The 21,191-nt window shown below is 41.5% G+C and overlaps 1 protein-coding gene across 1 annotated transcript; it reads left to right on the plus strand.

Annotated features, from left to right (window-relative positions):
• Positions 1 to 1,516: 1,516 nt before the first annotated feature.
• Positions 1,517 to 15,433, plus strand: igfn1.3 (immunoglobulin like and fibronectin type III domain containing 1, tandem duplicate 3; the record flags this gene model as incomplete). The annotated part of the gene is made up of 22 exons (XM_080728300.1): positions 1,517 to 1,568; positions 1,682 to 1,804; positions 1,950 to 2,089; positions 2,202 to 2,301; positions 2,396 to 2,437; positions 2,777 to 2,886; positions 3,500 to 3,629; positions 4,730 to 5,002; positions 6,615 to 7,067; positions 7,217 to 7,387; positions 7,805 to 7,929; positions 8,158 to 8,299; positions 9,608 to 9,901; positions 10,067 to 10,363; positions 10,969 to 11,148; positions 11,442 to 11,570; positions 11,957 to 12,265; positions 12,371 to 12,456; positions 13,080 to 13,272; positions 14,139 to 14,435; positions 14,568 to 14,894; positions 15,429 to 15,433. 22 exons carry the CDS (start codon positions 1,517 to 1,519, stop codon positions 15,431 to 15,433), a joined length of 3,978 nt encoding a protein of 1,325 aa, XP_080584426.1.
• Positions 15,434 to 21,191: the final 5,758 nt, after the last annotated feature.

Raw genomic sequence — 21,191 nt, forward strand, 5'->3', positions numbered from 1 at the left:
AAACCTGACAGCGAATTCGTAAATCATTCTCTGTACTCAAGTTGCTGGGCATTTTTCGAATACAAATTTAGAAGTCATGCACCAACTGCGTGGGAAACAAATATGGCAGTAGACCTATACACCTTAATACAGAATTCAATCAATCAATCAATCAACCTTTATTTGTCACTTACAATTTAAAGTGTATGAAACAAAACCAAGATTATCCCTTAGACTTAAGCATAATTCAACTGAAGAATAAGGATGTGTCACACTATGTAATGCTATCTGAATCTCAACAGGTTTCAAAATAATATTTAGAGGCAATATTGTAAATGTTTGTGTCAACAGTTTTACATTTTATACTGAACAATGGCAGGTTTCAAAATCACCAGGTTTCACATATAGTGATGGCCTAAATACAAATCAGAGCCATTGGCTTTGAAATAGGTCAGTTCCAGACGGTTCCAGACGGCACCGATACAGCCAGCCACTTGCGTCACTTCCTGGTTCATGATAGATAGTTTTATGGGGCATGTGACCTATTGCAAGCAAAATTAGGTCGGTCAGTTACCTCACCTAGTTAGGGAATGCTAGGTATTCTGTGATCACAGGAATTCTTTCATTGACTGTCCAGCTTGAGTTACTAGCTCAGGGGGTGTATTCTGATCTGACACCATTTGTGGGCACCCTTGACTCGTAACAACGTGGGCTCCTGCCTCCCACTGTTTCTTTAGTGCAGCTGCATTCCTTTGTCAACTCCATTATGTGACTTTGAAGCCAGGTAGCATTTCCCAAGGTATATATTTAAGCACGAATTCCAACAAAATAATAGAGTATTATTCAATTTACTTTACAGATAATCAGGCCGAAGACAATGTTCAACACTAATTCTATATCACATTAATTACCATAGTGCTAGTGCAACTCATAATAAAGATGATCTCACCAAGTACCCAGTTCACTCAAAATGTCACATCTCACTTAAATCTAATGGGTAAAGCAGTGGAAAAGTGACACCCATTGCTGATGTGACACCCATTGCTGATTCAGGCCATCTGGAGATGATTTATGTCAACGTCACACAGCTGGGGTTTCTCGTTACGAATAGTGGTCAAGTGTTCTTTACAGTACATTATGCACATGCATAAATGTTGCTATCAACTTAATCCTAGGATCTAGGAATTTCTCCCTTTTTTTTATTTACGATTTTGGTGTCTCAAGTGCAAATTGTTTACTGCCTCGATCACTCAATCACATTTTAAAATGAGTTTAAGATTTCAGCATGTCTTGTGTTGTGTGTTGTGTGGTGTTATGTTGCCACAGTTATACTTAGTTGTGTGTCAGTGTCGCATGTCGAAAATAGATGAGCTGCAAATAACAAGCTCTGAGCTTGTAGATCAGCCATTTTCGGTGCACGACAGCGACACGTAACTCTATTAATGAGCCTTTATGTGTTGTGTTGTGTTGTGTGTGATTTTGAAAAAGTTTCTCACGACATTCTTTAATCAGCAGAGGAGCTGTCATCTAAGCCGAGATGTTTAAGTTTCGCAAAGCTAAGGATGAGGAGCCCACTGCTCCAGGGCAGGGTAAGTAAGGAATATTCAACGCAATTCCAAAACTACAAACAAGTACAGTATGAATAATCGTTATATGACAAAGTCTGGAAAGAACATATTTTCTTTTTCATACTTCATAACAGTGAAAATCAGAAAAAAGTCAAGGGTTCCCGGTGTTATGATTACCCAATGTGTGGAAGAACTACCTGAAGGAATGTCCACCCCAGATTTCACCCGTAAACCCATCGCCCTGACTATTCAAGAAGGTATGGTTCTGACACCTTCACAACGGTGAACACATAACAATCAGGAACACGTGCTTATTGAAACAAGTTATTAAATATATTTTCTTATAACTATTCTAAGTTAAACCTTTAGCACTAGTGTTCACTTGTATTTAATCTTCGTTAGGAAAACTGGCCGTTTTCAAAGCAATAGTCACCGGAAATCCAACACCAACTGTGACTTGGGTGAGAAATGACGGAACTCTTGATGATCCAGCGAGGTACGTAATCTCAAGTGATGAGAAGTCTGGTGAACACATCCTCCAGGTGAGACCATTACATATTATGCATAAAATAAAAAACTATTTTCACAAAATTGGCATGGCAATACATAAAGTAGAATGATTATTAATGGCCTTCTAAAATCATATCAATTCAGATGCCAGATGTATGCGGGGATCAGACAGACACCTACAAGTGCTTCGCCAAAAATGAGTATGGAAAAGCTGTTGTCACTGCCGCTCTCAATGTCATTGAAGGTATTCTGCTTTAATCCCCTGCATAATAATGTTTTTTGAACCTTTGATTACGATGCCACTACTTCATAATGGAGCATTCTTTGTCTCATTTTAGTTGGCTTCAAAAAGAGCAAGGCCATGCAGCAACAAAGAGCAGGTATGGCATTTTTATTTAGCTGACAAAACCATTTGAATCACTCACTGAAAGACATTACTGACATCGATATCTGTTTCATGTACAGACAAGTCCGCAGTAACAGCCGAGGACTTCCTGAAGTCTTTAAAAAATAAGTATGTTAAAAAAAAAATGTGCATGTATGTCTTGACACACTATATTAATTAATTAATGAAAGTGACCGTTAACCTACCAAAGTTAAAGTTACTCGTCATAAATGAAGTATTATTATTGTCTTTTTTTTAAGGGTTGACATGGACGCGAAAGACGAAAAACAAGAATTTGATGAAAAAGAGTTTTGGGATGTCCTGTTGAATGCAGACAAAAAAGATTACGAGCGAATCTGCAGACAGTATGGAGTAACAGATTTCCGTGGGATGCTGAAAAAGCTAAATGAAAAGAAACAAGAACTGGTGGAGGAAAAAGCCAAGGTATGCGTCAACCTAACGGTTTACATCACAATGCTAAAAACAAGAAAGAGAAATGTTACTAGGATTTAGGCTATGAGTTCAAATGTCTGATCAATTTCAGGTTGAGGAAAAACTATGCAACCTACAGCCCGTTGAATTGAAATCATTAGAGCTTGAACTTGAAGACCCGTCCCTGCCGACCAGCAAAGTCTTCATGTACAAGGTGGGGATGAAAATAATTATCTTAGCACAATAAATGTGTATAGGGGTGTGTGTGTGTGTGTGTGTGTGTGTGTGTGTGTGTGTGTGTGTGTGTGTGTGTGTGTGTGTGTGTGTGTGTGTGTGTGTGTATCCATCTTGCATACAGCATATCGTCACTGTCGGGCAGAAACCTTGTATCTCCAAGTTTCAAATGTGTACGTTTTTTGGTAAAGTAAAGCCCTGCTTCATCATACAAGACCGTCGCACAAAACTAGTGAAAACAGCAGATCCACAAGCACACTGTGCTTGTGAATCTGCTATTTTCACTAGTTTAGTTCATTTTTTAAATGATAAATACAAAACGAACGCTCTTGGACATACAAGGTTTCCACCCGACAACGACGATATATTTATATGAAAACTTTATGAACAGAACGGCGTGATGGTTCCGCTTGATTACGATACGATTGAGGTGAAGCATGGCCTGAAGCAAACATCCCGGGAGGGCGGACTGTACTGTACTGAAGTGAACGGAGTTAAGATCTTCTCAACCGATTTTAAAAGTAAGACAATGCACCAATTAATTCGTTCACTTTGTTGCTATGATGGATTAAACTGTCAAATGTTAGTGCTTTATTCAAGACCACCTAAAACGAGACCATGTCAAGGGCAAGAATTTGTTTTTATCCAAATCATTTGCCTGACCAAATACAGTTATTTTCTTTTCTTATGAATAAAATACAAATACATTATTATATCCTCATAATATTATTATTATATTGTAACAGAAGGCAATCCTTTGATCTGTAACACTGCAATGATATCTTTTCTGACTTTGGAAAAGCTCAGAACTGGGAGTAGTAAGACAGAACACAGTTTGACAACTGCTACTGATCACAAAATGAGGACTAGTAAATAACACATACTGTATGCAAACAGTAGGCATATTGAGAAAAAGAATAAGCAGTAAATGTATACAAAAATTAATTAAGTAATTAAGTAATTTATTAATTTATTCAATAATAAGTCTAAGAATGAACCAAAACTAAAATACAATGATATTGGCGGTACGTCTCTTAAAGATGCCATAGCCAGACCAAGTAAAATTGCAATCCAAGAGACCTACAGTAGATGAGACCGAGAGACCATGAAAATGTGGTCCTGAGACTAGACTGGTCTCAAGCAGTGAAGTAAAGTACATTTACTTAAGTCCAATTTTGAGGTATTTGTACTTTACTGGAGTATTTCCAATTTCCTATACTTTTACTTCTACTCCACTACATCTCAGAAAACTTTAGCTACTAGTTACTTTGTAGATTTTGATTATCACAGACAGAACACATACATTAACCACTTATACATTTAGACCATTTGAAAATAGCCGATCTACAAGCTTGCGATGCGACACATTGTGAGCTTGTAGACCAGCTATTTTCAAAAGATTTTTTTATACATTTGAAAACTTATTTGAAATAAGACATTCTGCCCAATGAGTACTTTTACTTTTGGTGCCAATACGTTTGTACTTTTGAGTACATTTTGAATTCCAGAGTTTTACTTCTGAGTATTATGTTTCAGTATTGATAGTTTTACTTAAGCAAAACATTTGAGTACTTTTCCCCACCACTAGTGATTGACATGATTGTGATTCCCCTTCATGCAGTTCCCAATATAGATTTCCTGGTCAGGATTCAAGAGGTGAAGGCGCTGGAGAGAGAGGATGCTGAGTTCACGTGCGTGCTCTCCCACCCCATGTCAAAGATTCAATGGACGGCAAATAAGAACCCACTAGAGCAAGGGGAGAAATTTGACATCGTTTGCTCAGAGGACATGCTGATACATAGCTTGATAATCAAGGACTGCGCTCAGTTGGACAAAGGAATCTACACGGCTATAGCAGGGATGAATTCTTGCAGTAACTGGCTTCTAGTAGAAGGTATGTTGATAAAGAAACCAGATCTACATAGTGGTGTAAAGTAACTAAGTAGATGTACTCAAGTTTACTGGTGTATTTCCAATTGTCTGTACTTTTACCTCTACTTCACAGAGGTAAAAGTTCTGGTGTGACGCATTGTGAGCTTGTAGATCTGCTATTTTTAAAGGATTTTTTTTATAAATTTCATACATTTGAAAACTTGTGAAATGGGACATTCTTGAGTACTTTTTACTTCTGGTACTTGTGATACCAATACTTTTGTACTTTTGCTTAAAGGAGGACTTTACCACTTTTCAACCTAGCTTCATACAATTGGTCCTCACTAATGTTCATGATAAAATAGCAAAAAATAAATTCTACTCTGTGGGGCCTTTTCCACCAAAAGGTGGAAAAGGCCCCTTTCTGTATCTCATAGGAGGGCTTTGGGGAGTTCAGAAAACAGTCTGCCAGTGACATCATCCTTTGGAAGATAAAAGAAAAACAAGATTTAAAATAATTATATTTAGATTTTTATTATCGCAAGAACAATGGCTTCCATTATAATATATTATTAATATTTTCAGGAATAGAAAGCCTACAGTTTCTATAAGCTTGGATTCCCCATTGCATAGCAAGTTTCCCAATTCACCGTTTGTCAGCCTTCTGATTGGTCCCTGAGACTCCCTGACTGGCCAACCAGAAAAAACCATTCACTTTTTGCTATCGGGGGTGGAGTTTGTGCAGAATGTTGAATGTGGCTTTCAAGAACTGTCCGCACTGCGCGACACGGAGTTCGCCCGGTACGGCCGCGGGAGGTGATAGCGACGGCAAGCGATCTCGCTCATCATAACGAATAAGCTTCAACAAACTAGTTCACATGGACCTTATCAATGGTCTAAGAGTCACGATTGGGTACATATAATTTAAATGAGCAGAATTACGAAAAGCCAGCCTATTATGTGAGGAGAACTATAATCAGCCTGTCCTCTTCCTACCCAAGATGCAATGCGCTTTCTTCTTTCTATTTCTATTCTATCTCTGATCCAGAGGATTAAACTAATTAAAACATATATTTTTGGGGGAAAACTACTGTTTTGCTATGTAATTACTGTACCTTTTTCTTCCCTTTTTATTAATATCACGTAGATGTGTTTTTTTTGGTACTTTATATAGCTGTAATGAGGATATGAAAACAATAAAAAATCCCATTCACTGCCACTATAAAATAATCTGCAATGGGTGATTCTGTCCCACTGGGATTAAACAAATTAAAACATATATTTTCGGGGAAACCCCCTGTTTTGCAATGTAACTACTGTACCTTTGTCTTCCCTTTTTATTAATATCACCTAGATGTTTTTCCTTTGGTACTTTATATAGCTGTAATGAGGCTATGAAAAAATAAAAAAATACCATTCACTGCCACTATAAAAACAATCTGCCCAGGGTCAAATGTCCCATCATAGTAACAGGGCAGAATGGGGCGGGATTTGCAAACTAGTGAATTGTCATATGACATACACTGTAGTAGGGCATAATTGGTTAAAATCAATATATTAACATACTGTACCAATTCATTGTTCTGCCACTGTTTGCTAAAAGTTGTGGGATTACGGTCTGTTTTTCTGAGCAGCTGATAAAGATCCAAGTGGGAAGAAGGGAGCCCGTAAAACAACCCGGGCCGGTGGCGGCGGTAACGAAGAGCTACTCAAGATCGCGCAGGAGCAGAATGCTAAGGTACAGAAGGAGAGAGAAGAGAGGATGGAAAAGGCCAGGATAGAGTCGGAGGCCAGGGCCGCTGCTGAGGCGGAGGCCAAGGCAAAGGCCGATGCGGAGGCCGCTGCAAGGAGAGCGGCAGCCGCTGAAGCAGCAGCTGCCGAGAAAGCAGCCAAAGCTGCTGCCAGAGCTGCAGCAGGTGAGGCTGCCGAAGCTGAAGTAAAGAAAGACAAGAAAAAAAAGAAAAAGACGGAGAAGACTAAGGCGGCGAAGAAGCCTAAGGCGGAGAAAGCTGCGACAGGAGAAGAGGGATCTGAGGCAGCTGCCGGTGCCGAACCCGGGGCCGAAGCTGAGCAGCAAGAGTCTGAAGGTGAGGGTAGGGATGGGACGATAATCGCTATTGTCGTTTATCGTGATACAAAAAAACACTTACAATAATCGCACCATGATTTTGATTATTGCGATGATATCGTAAATCGCAATAATCATGACGTAATTTTCATATTGTCCCATCCCTAGATGAAGGTGAAGAGTCAGAGGAGGATGAAGCAGAGGATGCAGGGGAAGCAGGGGAAGGAGGGGACGCAGGGGAAGGAGGGGAAGCAGGGGAACAGGACGGAGAGGCTCCAGTTGAAGGGAAGAAGAAAAAGAGAGTGCGAGCAGGCCCACTGGTTCCAGATACAGTCATTGGTGAGATATGACGAAGCACAGAATTCTGTTCCTTCACAACAGTGGTTCTCAACCTTTTCAGGCCGCGACCCCCAAAACAATAATATTTTAACTGGGGATCCCCCACCCTGACGAGCACTAAGAGTTGAGGCATTACATTTTGTATAACACGGTTCTATTGTGAAAATAGCAGATCTACATGCTCACAACGCCTCGCAACGCGAGGCATTGTGAGCATGTAGATCGGCTATTTTCACAATTTCTTACTGTTGAGTGAGAAAACAATGTTGCACATTAAGTTAATCATCTGGGGACCCCCCAAAATAATGTGTGGCCCGACCCACAGCTTGAGAACCACTGCTTCACAACATTGTGGAGCAGCAATGCAGGTCAGATATTCCTCTTCACTAACTAACAACAATGCTCTTTCACCTTCAGACCCAGGTGTCTACATCAGCAGTGGCCTGTCTGACATCAACGCTGTCATCGGTACTGAGACAGAACTCGTCTGCAGGCTGAGCAGTGAGGACTGTGAGGGAGTCTGGTCCAAAGATGGGGAAAACGTAAGAAATGGGGGCCACACAATTGATTTCCCGACTCAAGCTAATGATCTGCAAACATCAATTATGACATTTTGATAAATGTGTGTATTTGGTGTGTGTGTGTGTGTGTGTGTGTGTGTGTGTGTGTGTGTGTGTGTGTGTGTGTGTGTGTGTGTGTGTGTGTGTGTGTGTGTGTGTGTGCGTGCGTGTGCGTGTGTGCTTTTGTGTGTGTGCATGTCCATATCTCAGATAACAGCAACAGACGACATCTCTTTGGTAAAAGAGGGGGTCTTTCACAAACTCATCATCAAAAACCTCAAAGAAGAGCATTCTGGAAAGTACAGATTTGAAGCTGATGGACGTAAAACAGAGGCCATGCTGCAAGTTGAAGGTACTGCAGTCAAGGCTGAGGCTGGGGTCACGCACTATATCAAATCGTTAGATGATAACCGGAACCCTCGCCCCAATTCAGGCTCACCCCCCGCTTTTTGATCAGACCACTCGACCCGCTTGAGCAGAACTTACGTCCGGCCGGTGCGGAATGCCTGTCCCGCTTGGTTTTTTGTTGATTGATTATTTTATTAGACAAAAATGGAGAACAGTGGGGTTGGAAAAAGGGACTTTCAGTGTGGAGTTTCTCCCCGTGTCTCCTAGGGTAATTCCCCTGGCCAGCCGGGGCGCCTGATGGAGGGGAAAGGAACTGGTTGGAATAATGTGCTACGTCCAAATTGGGGAAATCCCCACTGTCAGGTGAAAAGAAGCAACTTGGACTACTCATGCATAGAAGGAAGCATGAGGTCAGTCCGTTGTCTCCCCAGGCGCGGCAGAGGGAGAGGAGAGCCCAGGATTACATAGGCAATTGGCACTGGGTGAAAATTAGCCTGGGGCCAGCCTATATACTAATGGGATGATGTAGCTAGGCTAGGTGAAAATGGGTTACAAAACCGCAGGACAAAAATTATAGATTTAAAAAAAATGGAGAACAGTACAAGTATAGTCAATATAATTGAAATGTAGTACAGTACAAGTACAGTTAAACACCCTGCCTATAAAAGGAACATCCCAAATAAGACCTTTTACTTTTTTTCCCCTTTTTTTTGGTGAGAACAGACTACAGCACCTAATATTAAGTAGAAACAGTTACAACGTCGGAGGCGCGCCGTCTGAAACGGACTTGAGCCATGAGAGGCACCGGCAAGCGAGCTAAGGCCGAGCGAGTCAACCATGCCGTAAGCGGCTTCAGCCAGTCTGCTTCAGCCAACTTGGTGCCTTTTGAGTTATGTCCCCATAAATGTACCCCCAAGATGTCAAATGTGGCCGGGTAGGTTCAGATATACCTGGCGGGGCAGACTGTTCCGACATTGCCGGGCGAACGGATTTTGGGGCGACCATTCTAGAATTCTAGATCAGTGATTCCCAACCGGCGAGCTGTGGGCTCATTGCTGGGCCATGAGGATATTGCAAGTGGGACCCCAAATAGTTGGCAAAAACCTAAGATTATATTCACATTAATATTTAAAAAAAAATCATTGTAATACAGATAAATAGGAACTTAAAGTATACTATGTTAGTTCCATTGATCCAAGCCAGAACATTGATAATAAAAATAATATAAATAAGCACTTTCAAGCGGGCCCTGATCCAGAAATGTTTGGGAACGACTATTTTAGGTGAAATGATTGATGTGTTTCTCTTCCAGATCCACCCAGAATCGACCCTGATATCCTGGCAGAGTTTTCAAAGCCTGTCATAATCAAACTTAACCAAAGTGCCACCTTCAAGCTGGACTTTGTCGGCCGGGAGCCACTGAAGATCCAGTGGTATAATGAGGGCGAGGAGCTGACGGAAGAAACCAACATTAAGATTGAGAAGTCAGAGACACATAGCGAACTTAAACTCAGCAAGTGTCAACGCAAAACCTCGGGAGAAATCAAAATTAAGATTAAAAATGAATGTGGGACAATCGAGGCAATAACATCGCTGGTCGTATTGGGTAAGTGAAATTACTGGGTTACAATCCTGACCGTAAACTTTACTCTAAAAGTGTAGAAACCGACCATTTTTACACTTTCAGAGAGAAATAATGTTTGTACGTATGTCGTCTCTGTTGTATCTACATTGTATACTAGCATGCTGGTTGCTTTCTGTTTGATAACAGACAAACCAACACAACCACAAGGCCCCGTAGAAATCATTGAAGCCACTTCGCACCTCATCGAGATCCAATGGCGGCCCCCGAGAGACACTGGCGGTTTACCGATCAGCGACTACGTTCTGGAGCGCCAGCAGATTGGCCGAAACAGCAAGAAGAAGCTGGGAAAGATCGGCCCAGAGCCTAAATACAAGGACTCCGATGTGGATCATGGCAGAAAGTACTGCTACCATATCAGAGCTGAGACTGAGCAAGGCATCAGTGAAATGATGGAGACAGATGACATACAAGCTGGCACAAAAGGTGAGCCCTCGCTCAAGCACTTGAGGAAGATTTCATTAGAACACATTTCAGAAAATGATATTTCATATGCTTGTTTCAAAATATATGAAAATCAGGGACGTGCAAAGAATGTTAGAGAGGCAGGGGCTGACATTTTTAAAAGGGTCGTTAGGTGAAAATCTCGAAAATAGCAGACCTCCAAGCTCACAACGTGTCGCGCTGCGACATGTTGTGAGCTTGGAGTTCGGCTATTTTCGATGCTTGATTTTTACACAGACAGGGCAATTATTTCAACATGAGATGCTGCATTCAAGTTCAGGAGAGTTTGGACAAGGCAATTCTCTTGAATGCTGCCTTCAGGTATGGCACGGAAAGGAGGCATTTTGCATTTCTTTCACTATAGTAAAAACTGCATTCATGGTCTGGAGGGAACTTTTTACAGACTGATAAAAGGACAGGGGCTCAAGCCCCCTTTGATGTCTATGTGTGCACGTGCCTGATGAAAATAGTTTCTAATGGTTTATTGTTTCTAATGGTTTATACAGAATCAACTAAGCAATGCGCCTGGTGCGGAACTACAAAGCATGGGCACTAAAACAGATCTTGTCTGTTTTATCATCTTTTAGCATACCCTGGAGCTCCGTCAGCACCAAAAGTTGTTGAAGCATTCAAAGACTGCATCCACCTTTCTTGGACTGCTCCCTCCAATACTGGAGGAACCGACCTCTTGGGATACAACTTAGAGAAACGCAAGAACGGCAGCAATGTGTGGAGCCTAGTACACCCGGCTGAGGAGCCCATTAAAGGTGTGACTATTCATTTGCAGCAAACTAAATATGAAGAATATATACGTGTGTGTGTGAATCATATTCTTTTTATTTATTTATACACGCACTCTCACACACACACACACACACACACACACACACACACACACACACACACACACACACACACACACACACACACACACACACACACACACACACACACACACACACACACACACACACACACACACACACACACACACACACACACACACACACACACACACACACACGGTTGTCATAACAATATCCTTTTGTATTGCTAACAGGGAGGAAATTTGGTGTGAAGGATGTCGTTGAAGGGCTAGAATATGAGTTCCGCGTTGCAGCTATCAACATCTCTGGTGCTGGAGAGTTCAGCACACCCTCAGAATTTGTATTTGCAAGAGATCCAAAGAGTAAGTTCTAAGCCAAACACCATTACTGTACATTACGGTTGGGCAAAATGGACAAAATCAAATATAACAATTAAGTTTGTCCACCTCGACAGCTATATAGTGATGATAATATTTGTGTTGTGATGATACGCATTGTGAGCTTGTAGATCGGCTATTTTCTTCTATATTCAGATTTTTTTGAAAAAATGTGAATGGGTACAATAGGGCTTAAGTGATTAAAACCAGGAAAACACAGCAAAATCCCAGATGACATCTACTCTCATGTCATGATATTGATACAGTATTATTGCCCAGCCCTGCTGTACATTAATTTTTTACTAATACCGGATATCAAGGTCAATGCAGAATTAGCATTTATATTTTGGACACTTTGTTTACTCTTGTAGAGCCGCCTGGTAAAGTCATCGACCTGAAGGTGACAGACTCCACCTACACCACCTTGTCACTGGGATGGACTAAACCCACTGAAGAAGAAGGGGTCCAGGATGAAGCCAAGGGCTACCTTGTGGAGTTAAGACCAGCAGAGGACCCCGAGTGGAGCAGCTGCAACTCTAATCCTATCATCATGGGCTCTTACACTATCATGGGCCTGAAGTCTATGGCCATGTACTGGGTACGCGTGATTGCCACAAATGAGGGTGGGAATGGTGAACCACAAGAACTGGACAACTACATTATTGCAATGCCTCCTCCAGGTGAGTCAAGCACAAGCACAGCGGTAAATGTACTGTGTGTGTTTTTTTACCGTGATGTATTTTTCGTCGTTGGTGTTTGCTAAAATATTGTCCAACTTGTTACAGTGAGACCCAAATTCACTGACCAGAAAATGAAGAGCTTCATGGTTGTGAGGGCTGGGAACTCGGCACGAGTCAACATCAACTTTGAGGTTGAGTAATAATAATAATAATAATAATAAATTTTATTTATAACGCACTTTACATTTGAAGCAAATCTCAAAGTGCTACATTAAAATCGAAAAACTAAAACAACTAAGAATTAAAACGAGAACACAGTTAATAAAATCAGAACATTGATCACCTATACACAGCTAAGAAAAACACATAAAACATCCAAAGACTGTAACAATCCTTCATAAAGTTATTAATTATGTACAGTAACAATGCCTATTCATGTTAACAGCATTCATTGGCATGTCCAATCTAAAAGCCAAAATTCACACCTCTCTGAATCCCAGCATCTAATGCAGTGGTTTTCAACCCTTTTTATATCAAGGTCCATTATTTATTCAGCATTTGAGCCACATACCACTATTTGATGAGATTTAACCTTCAGACGCAAAACGTAGAATATTTTGTTATCGTTGGATAAGAGTTCTCTGTAAAGTAACCCCATCGACTTGAATGGGAAAATTCAAAAACGGCAACAACATTTGCAATTTCCCAGACTTCTTTCTAGTTATTCATGAGGTCATTAGTGGCACACATGCATCTAGTTATGGACAAAAAGTAAAGCCACATCTGACTCCTATGTTATGATCTTTGATGGCAGGCCTCTCCAATACCAAGGATTACATGGCTCAAGGAGGGCATGCCTGTGACAAAGCGTGCGACAGTCAGCAATTCAGATGTGGCGTCACAGCTCATCATCCCAGCGGCGGAGCGCACAGACACGGGAATCTACACAATCATCGTTAAAAACATTGTTGGCCAGGAGACCTTCAGCACTGAGATAAGAGTCACAGGTAAAGCAGTCCTACCCACCGGATCTTAAGCACTGGGTTGAAAACCCAGCAACTGTCTCTTCCGTTCTCTGTATGTCCCCTTTCAAACCCCCCCACAACAATAGCAGCACACCAGCTAAAAGATCAGCTAAAGCTATCAAGCTATTGTACAGATATCATGTAAAAACAAAATAATATTAACTAGAAACAGTGATCACAGGTCTCCGCCAGGTCAGGAAGGTTGTTCTGGCCTCCTGGTGGTGTTATAATAGGCCAATGTGAAAATGGTGCCAGGTCTTCTTCGGCATTTCACGGCCGCTTCACGGATGCTGATTTTATTCAACAAAAAAAAACTGTTTTGCAAAAGTTGACCTGATGGTGGCGCTATAACAGGCCAATGTGAAAAGAGTGGCATTGACGGTAGAGTGGAGTGCTCAACTAAACTCACTGTGAAAGGTAAACATTCGTGTAGTGGGTTATTTAGTATTAACAGGTTAAAGCTCTACTGTATATTCTGACAGCAATCATTGTTAGAGTGTTTGTTCAGTAACAGGAATCTCCCCGACCGTCTCTCCAGCTCTTTAATAGCACCCCCAAAAAAAGGAAATTCACAATTTCAGCCAATCAGGAGAGAGTACTCATTTATCAGACTCAATTTAATAGTGTTCCAATTTTTGAGGCCTTAGCTTCTGTCAGTGTGCACAGGACATTTTGCACTGACAGACACTCTTGCTGAGCTCTGCTGTAAAAACATGTATGAGGGGAGGGTGACCAGTGTAAACTATGAAGACTTTTATTGTACAATGTAAACCTTGCAAGGTGCAAGAGTCAGCATGTTATTCTCAGTATGAACCTCCATGATTGAAATGCCTGTTACCTGTCCACAGACGATCCCAAGCCTCCAGGCCCAGTGGAGCTGGAGGAGCATGTCCCAGGAACAGTGACGGTCTCTTGGACCCCCTCTCCAGATGAGAAGCGGGACGACAGACTGCACTACAAAATCACCAGGCGTGACTCCGTCAAACGCACATGGCAAACTATGGCAGACCGCCTCTTCAACAACAAGTACACTGCCGTCAATATCATGCCGGGAAGGGAGTACTACTTCCGTGTGTATGCCAAAAATGACATGGGGGAATCCAACCCATCAGAGTCGGCTGTCTGGGAGGTGGAACAGAAGAAAGGCATGTTTAAATAGTTTTACTTGAGAGTGTGTATTTTGTGTTTTGCTGATAGATGTACAAAAACTAAATTAAGTTGTGAATCATCATCTATCCATCAAATGTTCTTTATCTCCATCTTTTCAATCCCCACAGAAAAATTCTCCATAACCATACCCGAGTCCAAGGACTGCAGCTTTGATTCACCTCCGTCGTTCTCCGTCCCGCTGAAAATGCACACCAGCCCCGAGACCTATGAGTGCTACATGACTTGTGCCGTGACGGGAAACCCCAGGCCACATGTCACCTGGTACCGAAATAACATCAGCCTCAACACCAACACCAACTACTACATCACCAACACCTGTGGAGTATGCTCCATGGTGATACTAAGGGTTGGATCCAAAGACAACGGGACATACACCGTCACTGCAGAGAGCGCTCTGGGTAGAGTGGAGTGCTCAACTAAACTCACTGTGCAAGGTAAACGTTAGTGTTTCATTATGAATGGTAAATTGTGTATTTCTTTTATTTATTTTTTTGTAAATTTGTGCAGTGGAGGACAGTAATTACATTTACTTGAGTGCTACGTACGTAAGTACATTCAGGTCGGGTAAGTGATATTTTTGGGGTAAAAACGGAAGGTTTTCTGTTAACAGGTTAAAGCTCTACTGTATATCAGAATATAGAACTTTTCAACACTTATTTTAATGGAGAAATATATCCTTACCTTAAAATACCCCACCTTTAAGTACATAGTTGAGTATCAGTACTAGATTATTTGTAAATTTGCATAGTTCACTCCACTACTTTACAAAGTCAAAAAGCATCCTTTTGACTCTACATTTTCTAGGAAGTACATTATGAATTAGCCACTTAGCCACTACGAAAATAGTTGATCTACAATGCACACACACACACACACACACACACACACTTCTGCTTTTGAATTCATTACTGTTTGGCTACTTCCAAAAATATATTCTTTTCATCTCTTCATTTGTCTTTCTCTTTCAGACTAAGGAGCTGCCGTGGTATCCCTAAAGGACATAACTATGAATCTACCAAATGTCTGTCTGTCTGATGTCTGTCTGATATGCCCGTATGGTCTGATGTCTGTCTGATATGCCCGTATGGTCTGATGTCTGTCTGATATGCCCGTATGGTCTGATGTCTGTCTGATATGCCCGTATGGCGTCGCCGTCATGGTAACAATACTCAGTAAATTCCCATGGAGTACTCTGACGCCATAGTACCAACGTCATGGACTAGCCTGGACATGGAACACCATATGGCCATAAAAAGGGAGCCAGACTGACAAAGATAAGAGATCTCTATATAATGTATGGGCATGAAAATGACACAGACAGACAGACAGACAGACAGACAGACAGACAGACAGACAGACAGATACAACGGGTATAGCACAACTGGATGTCAATGGTCACTATTCTGCCCGACGGGCCCAGTTATGGTTTAATTAGTGTGATTACCCTAACAGGGCTTGTCCGAATTTCTTTCTTTCTTTCTTTTAAATTAATGGAGTGTATATGATTTGCCTAGTTGAAAGATGTAGTGTTATTTGTGCTTAATTTATTATTATATTTTTATGAGAATTTATGAGAATATACAGTATTTAGAACACACACACACACACACACGCGCACACGCACGCACGCACGCCTGGCGCCAGCATATTATATGTCCCTAATAATGAACTCCATGTTGCACTTATAGGATTTTCCTATTGGATTACTGGAAAGTAAGGGCCATTAGGGATTCAAGCTCAGTAATAATAACTTTCCCAGACATGCTCAAGTTATTGAATTAGTTATTGAACTTGAGGGATTAATTATTCTGAATGGATTCGGAAGTTAACTGAAAATTGCAACTGATTGTTCTTAATATTTATTTGCATGATACTATATAAGCTTATTTTTCTTGTATGTTACTGTGTGTTTTATTAATCACATCAATGTAAATAAATTCTGTATACTAAAAATATACTGTTAAATTGGACATGCTCTTGCCCGTCTTGACTGATTGGGTTTTAGATTAGGATTAACGTTTACTGTACTTGACTGGGTGTTAGATTTGATTTTTGTAAAATAGAAAAGCCTCCTGTGGACAGGTGATGAGAATTAGCACTTGTGCTATAATCACTTATATCAATGCATCTGGTTCGTCCAATGTGATTGTGATGTCCATGCCAAATAAATAAAACATAACATAACATGACCTGTACTCTGTGTTTGACCATGAAGTTGATGAATAAAACAGAAGTATAAATAAAAAGAGAGTAGAGCCGCACACTCGTAGCTGCCGATGCACATTTATTAAAGGACGACACAGAATAAGAAACCAACAGACAAGCTGCCTTCTTCAACCCTGAAGAAGGCAGCTTGTCTGTCGAAACGTTGGTTTCTTATTCTGTGTCGTCCTTTAATAAATGTGCATCGGCAGCTACGAGTGTGCGGCTCTACTCTTTTTTTGTTTGTATTTGTCCCGTTGGCCGGCACCTCACAGGGATGTGCCCTTTTTTGCTATTAGCTCATTGACTGCCAAGGCCCGAGTTTCCCGAGTTATTACAGTAGTCCCAGGCTGCCACAGCCCGAGTTTCCCGAGTTGGAAGCCATTTTGAAAAAAAAAAAAAAAAAAAATCATTTTTTTTATAAAAACATTTCTAAAAATGCCTCAAATGTATTAGGCATGATCGCAATTGCGAAATTGCATGTTTAGCCCCATAACAAACACATCTTTCAAAATGTAAAAAATGGCTGTTTTGTCTGACTTTGAAGGCTTGTATCTCATGAATGCCTGAACGGATTTCCAAGCGGATTTTTTTGTTTGAAAGCTGTTAAAAAGTACTACACATATGGTGCATTTATGGTGCATGGGCGTGCACGATCCGTGCACTAAAAATTGATCCGTGCACTAGAAATTTAGGAACGTGGCATCCTGGTACTTGGCGGCCATCTTGAAAAGGGCATTCAATGAGTTAGTATAAAACAGAAGTATAACCACAATCATATGTGCTCTGGAACACACTAGGAATCCATTTTTGCTGGCCTCCCACCTTAGCCCAGTAACACTGTCCCAACATCAGTTGCTCAAGTAATATAGATCAGTGGTTCTCAAAACCTTTCAGGTCAAAGACCCCCAAATTGACACTTATTAGCACACAGACCCCCATTTGAAAAGATTTTTACGGCTCTAGCAGTGATTTTCAACCATTTTACGGAACTCATGTCAATATCTGAGACTCAGATGTCTATGTTAATTTAACTCTCTGAGTTACATAGCCATAAGGGTCCATTTGGTTCCTAACTATCATTTAGCAAGGGGACCCCCTGGAACTCCCTCAACGACTCTTGGGGGTCCCCGGATCCCACTTTGAGCACCAATGATGTAGATAATTATACAGTTTTAAGATATACACCAAAATAGTACAATAAGTAGGGCTGGGCATGGGATTTGGGATACTTTAAAGATGCAATCCATACGTTTTGAGTTAAGTAGGATTTGAACCTGTGTCTCCCGCATGTGAAACTACCTTTATCTAGCACACACAAGAGGCATTGCTAGGACAGGGGATGTTGGCCAGATATTGCAAATAATGAGCTTCAGTCAGTACTGTACTGTAGATCTTCAACACCCAGTAGTTGTTGAAGATCTAATATGAATAAACCAATATGAAAGATTGGATACATAGCTGTACAGTACAGAAAACATTCTTATTTCCGTGTGTGTGCGTGCGTGCGTGCTTGCGTGCGTGCGTGCGTGCGTGCGTGCGTGCGTGCGTGCGTGCGTGCGTGCGCGCGTGTGCGTGGCTGCGTGCGTGCAAAACATTGAGCTACACTCTTGAATTCTGTAATGAAAACATAACGTTGAGAGAAATGTTTCATTCATAGATACTGGACATACATTCTTGGCAATATGAGAATAATACATGGATATAGTACTACCAACATCCTACAGTCCACTGACAGTATACCTCCAACGGCCAGGGATCGGCTGAACCCCACACTACCAGTCTCAGGGCAGACACTCTAATGCCAATAAAGCATATTTGAATTGAATACTGTGATAACCCTTCGAAGTTGGAAGTGATCATAACCTAGCTCAAGAGCAGTTTCTTGCTATGTAGTAATAGTAAGCCTTGCGGAGCCATGAGGCCCATAGGACAGGAAGCCTATCTCCATTTCTATAGTGTGAGGCAGCTTGATGTACAAGTACACCTCCTGGACATGACACAGGGACCCAATCCAACCCTTGATGCAGAGTGCCAAGCAGGGAGGCACTGGGTCCCATTTTTCAGAGTCTTTGGTATGACCCGGCCAGGGATCGAACCCCAAACTCCCAGTCTTAGGGCGGACACTCTTAAAGGGCCAGTTCACCTCTGGGGCAACCAGATCTTATTTTATTGTTGTTTGGGACACGATCAACACAATCCTGAGTTATTTTTTGTGTTAAATCTGTGTTTTGAGATATTTTAGTATTTCAGCATGAATGATGATGCATTTTGCATCATATGAAGCAGCATGATGAGTCATCATTGATGACTCATACGATGCAAAATGCATCATCATTCATGCTGAAATACTAAAATATCTCAAAACACAGATTGAACACAAAAAAAAAACTCAGGATTGTGTTGATCGTGTCCCAAACAACAATAAAATAAGATCTGGTTGTCCCAGAGGTGAACTGCATGGCCCTTTAACCACAAGGCCGCTTTCTAGACTACTGTACTGTATATGGTTGCATAGGGCCTCAGTGGCCACCAGGGGGTGACGTCATGCCCTCATTGGCTAAGCTTCCAAGAGTCCGGTCCACATACAAACATTACAGCATACAACAATGATAACAACATCAAACTCCAAGTATACCAGCATAGACATCATAATACATGGCTATAGTAGACTACTACCAACATCCTACAGCCCACTGACAGTACACCTCCAACAGTGCCCATGGTGTAGTAGTAGTAGTAGTAGTAGTAAGCCTTGCAGAGCCATGAGGCCCATATAGGGCAGAAGCCTATCTCCTGTTTCTGTAGTGTGAAGCACCTTGATGTCGCTTGAAACATGTTGGCTGTTTTATAGAATAAAATGTGTTTTAACTTTACTTACTCTCCGCCACATATTTTGAGTACTCGGGATCGCTTCTGCTTTTTTATAGTAGAAGCACCATAAACACTTTTAAGACTTTTTTTTGTATCTCTTCAGTGCAGAGCGCCCGGTTTGCCTGTGTTTTTTCTCTGGCTTTTAAACATTAAACATTTTAATTTTGGAAAGTGCCAAGGGGAGGAGGGCACTCTCATGCACATGTGGTGGGACTGCCCTTTTATGCGTGATTATTGGGGGGAGATTCACGATCACCTCACATTGAGCATATCTTGAGATGCAAGATTCCATTCTCCCCAAATGTATGTGTTTTGGGTGACCCTAGACACCCAAGCTCCCCACACTCTATACTGCATTGTCTGCCAGGCCCCACCTCTTCACAGGTGATTCGAAGCAGCCGACCGCATTCCAGCATGGTAGATCTTCTTCTACGCCATATCCCGAGTCACAGATATAATTGTACACATGTGGTTTCTGTCAGGCCACCTTATCGTATATCGGAACGTCTTCAGGTCAGCTTGGAGGCACTGCTTAAGTTAGTGTCTTGCAGATTATGTTTCTGTGCTTTCCTACAGTAGTGAGGGTAGCAGCCTCTCGATCCAGCAGGGGCAATTCCCGCTAGGACTGACAGGTAGGACACAGCGGTGGGCTTCAGGCAGCTGGCTCTGTTGTCATGGCAACTCTAGAACACGTTATCTACTGCTATTACCTTTCTTTTTGTCTTTCGTCTCTGCAACTACATAAAATATATTTTTTTTATTATAGACTATTTGAGAAATGTCTATAGTATTGTTAGCTTTGTTGTTATCATTTGCACTATATCTGGAGGCTGGACTTATTTATCGCGACCGTAGGTTGCATTTACTATGAAAACCTGCAGCTTATGTGCGTCATTCAGTCAGTCAGTCAGTCAGTCAGTACAGTCACGCCTCATGTCACGCTCCATATATGGCCAAGACAGAATCATGTGTGGTTGTGTGCAGGCTTGTCAACTCTCCTGGATTTCCCAGGAGTCTCCTGGATTTTGAACCCCTCTCCTGGGAGTCTCCTGGATTGGCAAATCTCCTGGATTTCTCCTGGATTTTGTATCAAACTCCCAAAATTCACCAGAACACAGGAAATGACATCTACTATGTTAAAAATTTTCTGGGGGACAACCCCCAGACCCCCCGCTTTAGGGGTGGGGGCAATGCATGCAAGAAAAATCATACAGATATTCACTTAAGTAATGACTTAAAGGTGAGAAATCATTATTAAAGATGTCCTTTTGCTTCAGTCATTAAATCTGTACACCAACATTTGGCATTTTAAGGCTGAAATTGTACCCATGCTAGTAAAGCAAGCCTGATAAAAGTATCAAACATGCACAAAATTCAACAGAACACAGGAAAATATATCTATTAATACGTTTTGGGGAGAGGACCCCCCCAGACCCCGGTTGGGGAGTTCTGCGCACCCCCCAAAAATAAATCTCCTGGATTCTGACAGTCCAATGTTGACAACCCTGGGTTGTGTGACTCGCGTCACTGCAACCACACTTGCTAATTAATTCTGTCCTCGTCCCTTTTAGAGCCCATATATGGAGATCCCTGATGTCATCAATATTAAGGCCAAACAATATCTTACATAGGGCCCCCAAAAAGCTAGAAACAGC

Source organism: Nannobrachium achirus (genome assembly GCF_963921795.1).
Source record: "Nannobrachium achirus genome assembly, chromosome: 6".
Taxonomy (NCBI): domain Eukaryota; kingdom Metazoa; phylum Chordata; class Actinopteri; order Myctophiformes; family Myctophidae; genus Nannobrachium; species Nannobrachium achirus.